Raw genomic sequence first — 8,722 nt, 5'->3', positions numbered from 1 at the left:
TTTAATAATGGTACGACATAGGATCATCTTTATTGAAAGGAGATAACAGTACTGTTTCTCAGCAGCTACAGAAGTACTGCATGCACTAAATCCCACGCTATAAACAAACCAAACAACGCACACGGGTACAAACAAACAGACATTTTTGCATCTGTTTTTTTTTTACCACCCTACCACTCTTGTCATAGTTATATTTCTGCATATTTCAGCTACAGTTTTACTACCTTGCCAGAACATTTTCAGTTAGCTTACAATGACTGAAAGTAAACTCTCCACTCACCCAGACATGTAGAGCTCAGTACACAACAACAGGGCACGACAGGAATAGTTGTTTTTCTCTGTGGTTTTCATTCATTAACAGCAAATTGATAAAAAGAAAAGGCTGGTCACATTGAATGAAAGGTTTCTTTAGGTTATGCAAACACACGTAACTTTTATGATAGTGTACTATTTCTCAATGTCCTTTGTGACCCGTTGAAGACAAACTTAACAGCTGCTCAAGATACTCAATGTAAAGTCGTGTGAAGGAGAACACAGAGAGAAAGCATGAAGAAAATAATGTGACAAAGTGCTTCATGCATATCTGATTAGCCTCAATATGAATAGAAGAGGGGACTGTCAGTAACGCCTAACATTACAGGCCACAATGTAACGTAATGATTTAGTACGTAAACGGTATCAATAAAATGGTAACTTCACGGGACACATCTGGGGAGGGAATTATTCAAATGAACAATTCAAATGCAGAGAACTTATAAATGATTAATATGGTGTACATTTAATGTCCCTGAAAAAGAAAACATTGGGCTTTACAGCATTTACAGCTGTGGCTCTAAATAAAAAATAAAAAATGTTATACCATGATAAGATACTGAAGAACAGTAATATAGTTTTTGAATCCATCCCTCTTTTCAAGTGTGTGCACGCTCCCGGTGTCTAAAGGCCTCAAGTCTGTCGGTCCCCTTTAGTTAATTAAATACGTACTTTAAGTACAATTAATGACTAGCTCTCCTCCCTGAAATACAGATGTGTAACTCTCTTTTGTACTTCTTCCCTTGTGCTTCCCCGGTAAGTCCACCATTCGTATCACAAAAATATCTACACTGTACTTTGCAAGCTGTAAACTAAAGTTTTACTGATTTGCTTTATTAAAAGAATCGCATTAAGTCAAAAGAGTGAGAGACTCTGCGAGGAAGATACAGCTCCATGTCTCCCAAAATACACACACACACACACACACACACACACACACACACACACACACACCATCCTTGACTCTCTCATCCTGACTGGCTGATCAGGAGCTCAACGAGAGAGTTTGAAGGGCGGCGTGACCATCGGCGTGTGTGTTCATACAGTCAATGAACTTATCTGCTCAGATAACATCGAACGCACCCAAGGAACACGGTGTATGTGATGCTGCTGTAATTTGGGGTCAAAGGTCAACCCCCCTTTGTCTGATGAAGCGATCTGTGTGTGAGTCAGAGGAATGAGACATGACTACACCAGCTGATAACCGACAGTAACCTCTCTGTCAGAGCACACATAGACCTCTTTAAATCAATCACGACAATCAGGGCTTTGGTTTCAATCGGAGGTGCTTCATGGAGAACCGTAGGATTTATCAAAAATATTGGAATGGCAGCTGCACAGCTACATACATTTGCACTCAAGGATAAAACACTGGAAATCTGATTTTCAAACATTCAAAGCACACATCAAAACAAATGCTTCACATTCAGCAACTGCTATAGACTCTTAATAGCTATATTGATTAAAAGCAAATTTAAATTTTTCTTTTTAAATAGAGCGATTGGTAAATACTGTATAAATATACATATATATGTATATATATTGTATATGTATATACATATATATATATATGTATATATATATTAAATATATATATTCTTTTAAACTAGAACTAGCAGTATAAAAATATTTGCTACACAATTCTTTTTTTCCACTTTGCCATGCTTTTAGTTGTCATGACAATGACTGAATATCTCACGGATGAACCCTGACAGGCTGTTTTTTGTATGGATGATTTACAGTTTAAAGTCTCTCTACTAGGACAGAATCAGTCCTTTAAAAACAATCATAAATCATGTGTTTTTACTTTTTGACTGTCCTGGTGGTTCAGACGAGGTTGCCTTCCAGACTAGTTGTAACCAGTGCAGTGGACCAACGGTCAGAGAACAGAGGCGACTAAATATTTGAGTGAAGAATGTTTTGATCAACATCCTCACCTAGCACAATGTGTATGTGCTTGGTTAGAAGATGCCATGATAGAAGTCATCTGAAGCTCTGTAATTGACGCGGTCTTTACCAAAAGTGTTATCTATAACTTGTTGGGCTATACATGGAAATCAGGGTATTTATTTATTTTAAGAAAAGGTCAAATGTGAGGAATTGTCTGGTGTCTAAGTTAAGGCTCGGCCAAGTTTCAACAATGGCCGGTGTGCATATCTGTATTTTAGTTTAGTTTGTCTTCTGTTGGTTGGTCTACCTGCGTGGCAACTGCAGTCTAAATGTGAAAACACATTATGGACTATATTGTGACGATATGAAACTGCTTCTAAAAAATGAAAAAATCATCATACAGTATTGGAGTAAGCCTGATGGCACTGCAGTATATGTTCAGACCCACTCCATCCTGTTGCTGTAACAACTCACTAGAACACCAAATGTGTATTAATCCACAGCTGAAAATGGTCCGCGATAAATTCACTATTTACTCCTGTTTGAAAAAGAATAGCCTTATATTTTTAAGGAAATTACAGAGCCTTTTGGTAAAAAAAATAAACAATGTATCCAAAGCCTGTTTTTAAACCTTTACATCTTCAGTTTTCTTGAGACTGAGAACCGCAAGCAGGCTGGGGAAGTCCGAAAATACTGACACACAGTAATACCTTGTTAGTTTGCGTATCTCATGAGATTTGTTAACAACAAACAGATAACAGTAACAGCCTTATCCATTAAACACAACTATTTTTTAAAGATTGAATTCCCCATTTACATTTACTTTTAGACTAAAATATTTCATGGTAATCTGGACTCAGTTGCTCCCTTACTATTTGATGTGTTGAAGACCAACATTAAACAATAACATGCACAGTCATAAAGTATAAATATTAGCTAAGTAATCTTGAGGTTCATTGTTGCGTTTTCAGATCCATAAGCATGTCTAATGATAGTAAGAGTGATTTAGACTTATTGTTAATTGTACTGTTGCCTTTTTGTTTACTGAGACAAACAGCACCCCCTAGCGGTTACCTTCAGTACTGTACCTTCTCTTCCACACCTTCATGGGAGAGAGTGCAGCAATACAGGTGTGAGCTGCCAAGTGAGACATTTGAGATGCGGTGCATGCCATGGATCATACTGATACCAACACACAGCCCACATCCGTGTAAAGGAAGGAGACGAGATTGAAGGGAAGCAAGCAGGGAAGGGAAGGGGACACTGGAGAGAGCGGGGGTCTGTTTACAGCAGGTGAGGATAAGAGAGGAAGGAGAGACGGGGAGGACAGTGATCAACTGCATGCAGATTTACAGAGGAGGCCTCAGGAAAAAACTTCTGCCTGGAGAGGGAGAGGGAGAGAGAGAGACAGAGAGACAGAGAAAAAAAGCAACAGTCAGATACATTTGTGAGTAACAGGGAGAAAGAAAGAGCAGCCAGTGAGTTATGGCAACATTGCCAGAAGGAAAATGTCTCGAATCATTTTATTTCTGGTGTTTTCACTTAGAGTTGCAACTGCATGTACAGATACATTTATACTACATATCATGTCAAATTCACCAGTACTGTGCAAAACTAGTTCTACAAATTAGGTCCACGGTTTCCAAATTAATTTACTGTCATTCCTTTGATAAGTAGTGGTGAATAATATTCACTTGAAAACATGAAAAAGGCAACCGAATGAGTTGAGATGAAGAAAAAGCCCAGAGGCACCGGTCATTTAATTCCTCTTTCTCCTTTATGTATTTCTCAGAGGAATATTTGTAATATTATTGTATGATCTTTGACCCTCGCTGTGATTTATGAGAGAGTGAGTTAAAAGAGTGTGTGGTGCTGATCCGTTTGTTGGGTATTTCTGTGCAAAGTGTCCCACCGTGAACTCTGTGAGTTTGGGTATTTGTGGGAAAGAAGAAAACAAAGCGTTCCCTGGCCACTGCTAGTGTTGTAATCTCTGCACAGCACCTCAGGGCTGAGACCTGAAACACTCTGTAGTCATAATGATATTTCGTAAGACAAGGTCTGCTCCCAAACCAACATAATCAAGAGTGTAATAGAGTTGTAATAGGATAAATTAACTGCTGGATATGTTTGAAAAAGGAAAATCCCGATTATTATCTATCTATCTTCTCTATTATTCCATTTAAATATTCTGTTTCAAATGGAATTTATTCAGATAAAGTTTGATAAGCAGCAGAGAAAGCTACAACATCCTGATTCATACCTCTCCAGATTATTTGTAATTGTTCCAATAATCCAAACAAACATCATACTTGCAATCGAGCGTTCAAGATCTCGGCAGGTCTCACAAATGTAATTGCAGTTTGCGAGCCACAGTTCCTTGTGAGGAATGACGCCGACATCATTTGAGATTTTCGTGTAAGCTGTGCTTCTCGAGAAAAACCTTCAGATGAATTTAAAGGATGTATCCATGTGAATCGATATCCAATCACTGAAATGTAATGTTGCCATTTGAGGCGAGCTTTTCACACAATATATGTGTACAAATTGAGTATAGAAGCACGTCTGTAAAAGCATACGACTGTCTGCTATTTGAATTGAAAAAGCATAAAAATCAGTAGTAAAGAGCGCAAGTTTATCCTTATTACAAAAGCCTTCAGTTTCTTTTAAAAGGTGGTCATTTATTTGAGTCCTTACTTTCAGAACAAATAGAACAATTATAACTAACAAGCTTCAAGACCTCATCTATTATTTATGTTACATATATAATAAATATTGAACAGATCAGGTGTATTTTTCTGATGTTATGTCAAAGCTATAATGTTCTGCTCTTTAACAGAAACATAGAACATTTGTTTTCCTGTGTTCTTACCTGCCCAGGACTATTAGCTGGCTGAGGCCTCCGGCTGCAGGCTGTACAGTTTGGCCGGGTCCTGATTGTCACAGACGTCAGTTCTGGACACAGAATTTATATTCAGACACGCGCTATCCAACGCACCAGAATCAAAGGCGGCCACAGAACCGTCAAACAGACACAGCGGCAGCAGCAGCAGGAGCAATGACAGCAACAAGGGGGCAGCGATGGAGCAGAGAGACACAGCAGTGAGGGCAGCAGATCAGTAATGTTACAGTAATTAGTCTTAAAATACAGCTGCATGCAAGGTGAGGGTTGCAATGACATACTTCAACCTGTTCTTTGCCAGTAATTGACTTTTATCAAACATGCTAGAGTATTACATTTATTCATCTCGCTCTATTTCTGCCATTCATTCTGAAACTGACAGCTGATTCTCTTCAGTTGAAGCCGAGCTGTTGTTAGCCCATCAGTCCCAAATGACATCCAAAGTTACATTTTAGAGGTTAATTCTGCTCATGACTGACAACATGGAAGCGACGACAACAACCATCAGGGTGTGTTTTACATTCCTTAAAGAGGGGGCAGGAGTCTTACCTGTTGTCATTGATATCTGTGGTGTTTCCTGCGGACAGAAAGAGGTGCATGAGGAGGCAGGCAGGTGCTCGTGAGAGGATCGGTGATGTGTAAATTAGGGAAGAAGTGTGTTCATCACAGACACAGGTGGGTTTCACTGAAACAGCCCAAAGCCATTGGAGATAGATGTCTTTGATACAAGCAGCTGCCGTTTGTGTTGGTTCTCAAACAAGAAGTCCTCAAACACAAATGAGTGAATACAAGTTTGTGCGTCATTTAAAAAAAACAGAATGCATTATTCTGGTCTTTTGACTCAATCAGCTCAATTTCATGCCGTTTGAACCAATGAACAATGCTGTTGTTATTCTGGAGAGGATTTTATTTGCCCGACTGCCAGAGCTTGCTTGTCAGCAAAATGGCAACATGAGTAATTGTACAATGTTTGAACAAACCACCATTTCTCACTTGCATACGATATGACTGGCACAAATAGTGCTAAGAGCGTTAAAGAAGTCCTCCCACCAAGAGAGCTGTGTTGCATTAAAGCACAATGAATCCTATAGATACATTCTGTGGATTATCTGAATACATTTTTAAGGTGTTTTGATGTGCAATATCAAAAGTCCTCCTCCTCATGCAGCTACTGTAGAACTACAAATATGAGGACTGGCTTTCCTCGAAACTACCCTGATACAAAATATTCACTTTGCTTTTTATATGACGTATCAAACTGTTGATCAATCTCCAGAAATGCATTGCTATTCATGGAAGAAAGCGTACATAATTTATGTGCTATAACTTAATGAGCTGGCTATAATCAAGGAGTCTTGCAAGACTAGATTGTAAAGCTGCTCAGTTTAATCTCTTCGGCTAATGAAAAGCTTATCCGAACAGGAACTGTCAAGGCGACACCTCCACAGACACAAACACAGAAAAAGACATTTGGGGTGCATGACTAGCAGAAGTATTTGGCTTTGAGTTTTCACTTTCCCATAAGCTCTTATTGAAATGCATAACACCGAGTAGAATCATATCCCAGAGAGAAAACTACCAGTGACGGACCAGAAGGAAATTGCCCTCTGAGTTTTACTTCACAATACATTAAAGTGCACAAGCACATCCTTTCCAAAAAAATGCCATATCTCCACTATGGCTAAGAATACTAAATAATATTGAAAATTAAATGCAAAAAAACATAATAAATTAAAGCAAAACACTAATCACACTAATCTTCTGAGACCAGTCAAATCATCTGAACAGCTGTTGAGTATTTTTATGCCAAAAAGAGACACATGTCTGGTGTTTCCTCAACACGGTCTTGTTGGCAGCGGTGAAAACCTTCTGAAACTGCATCACGGGAAGCAATAACTAAAACCAGTCTGATTAAATTCTTGAAGGGTTCTCCAGATAACATCTCTAATAGCTGTAAAAGGTCGGTAGTATCGCAGCAGATCGATATATTGGTTCTGACCCAGTTTGCAACTCGTATTGATTTTACTGGAGGATCCAAAAGGCCTGGTGTTGTTACACAACTCCACAGCTGCCATCACTGGGTCAGAGTCTGAGGTGGGCACTCCGCCTGTCTGGCAGGTTATCTGTCTGGCTGAGTAATGACACTGCAAGCCTAATCTAGCTCCTCAAGAGTGCTTCTGATGAGAGCAGACACACACACACAAAGGTGCAGAAAAGCCCCAGGAGGCATGCAGCAGCAGAATCCTCCTATCCTTATTGAATTCCTGGAAATGATTGGACATTTTTTTCTAAGACAGTTAACCTATCCAAAAAACCTTTCCCTCACACACCAATGAATAACAATCCAGATGCCGACTATGAGCCCATTACATGAAGACGAAAGAAAAAAGAGACACAGCGGGCTGAATTGTTATTTTAGCAGCAAGGCAATTACTGTAAACAGCCACCACTTTACACGATTATAACACAACAATCAAACAGGAAGGCTGGTGTGATGGAATAATGGCAACTACCAAGAATACAACATCTCATTCTTTTAAATGCCATCATCTGAGCAGGACTCACCGTTCTCTGAGTCGAGCATCTCCGCGGTGCTCTTGTCTGCTCGGCTCGGTGGTTCAGCTCGAACCCTACAAACAGGAGCAAGAGGCATTCATGTCAATGTAACAGTGGGATTTATGAATCCAACTCTTGATCTCTACATACCAATAACATAAAATGGCAATACAAACTGTAAAATACAAGTGTACCCAAGTGTTCACTCAGCCACTAAATGATTAATCAAACTTCAGAACAGAGACAAGGTCACACCGAACTGTAACACGCCGGAATGTCAAAAAGCTTAAAAAACATTTGACAAAATAATCTTGACTCCATTTTCTAGTGGAGCTGCTTCTGGAGCATTCACTGCATTTCACAGTCCACATCAGGGGATCATTGTTATGAAAACTGCACTGGGGTTAAAACTTCTACAAAAAAATGAGTAAGTGGACTTTAAGTTTAGTCGTCCAAACCGTTATGTACAAAGATTGTGTATTACTCCACGAGGTCACTCACATGTTGTCCTGAGCATCGTTGTCTTGTGAATCGTTGTCTTGGGGGTCGAGCTGTTTGGTGGGGCTGTTCCGGTTGGAGCTGGCCTCGGGAAACCTGGACTCACTCTCTGGTGCTGCAGATGCAGCAGGAGCAGCTGCTTGTTGGTCGTTGATGTTGTGGAAATCAGCTTTGCAGAAGGCAACGTGGTGATCGCTGTGGCCTCGGACGAAGAAGGGGTGGTTGGGAGAGCACGGTGGGTAGTGGCCAGCACGCACGGGCTTGGCTGTTAGCGATAAAACAGAATTGATCTATTGACTGATCCATTCATCCAGAAAAGACAAAAACATCATATTTGTGGATTTACTTCCCACAGGGAATATTGTTACACAGTCGTCTGTAGACAAAAATAATACATATATATATAAATAAAATAAAATAAGAATGTATTTATAATTTATATAATTTATAATTTAATAATATATATATATATTAAAATAATATATATATATATATATATTAAAATAATACATATAAATTTGACTGAAACTTTGATATATATATATATATATATCAAAGTGAAACTTT

At 39.1% G+C, this 8,722-nt stretch overlaps 1 protein-coding gene across 1 annotated transcript in view; it reads right to left on the bottom strand.

Moving 5' to 3' along the window:
- kif5ab (kinesin family member 5A, b) overlaps positions 1-8,722 on the bottom strand; it is a 60,567-nt gene continuing 51,845 nt past the window's right edge. The window contains exons 25-29 of the mRNA XM_056436452.1: positions 8,159-8,420; positions 7,667-7,731; positions 5,651-5,678; positions 5,072-5,154; positions 1-3,583 (exon numbers count right to left, since the gene is read on the bottom strand). Coding sequence (XP_056292427.1) covers positions 5,085-5,154; positions 5,651-5,678; positions 7,667-7,731; positions 8,159-8,420 — 425 coding nt within the window. The 3' untranslated portion in view covers positions 1-3,583; positions 5,072-5,084. The remainder of the gene's footprint in view (positions 3,584-5,071; positions 5,155-5,650; positions 5,679-7,666; positions 7,732-8,158; positions 8,421-8,722) is intronic.

This window comes from Pseudoliparis swirei, chromosome 18, assembly GCF_029220125.1.
Source record: "Pseudoliparis swirei isolate HS2019 ecotype Mariana Trench chromosome 18, NWPU_hadal_v1, whole genome shotgun sequence".
Taxonomy (NCBI): Eukaryota; Metazoa; Chordata; class Actinopteri; order Perciformes; family Liparidae; genus Pseudoliparis; species Pseudoliparis swirei.
This window is presented reverse-complemented; position numbering and strand designations above follow the sequence as displayed.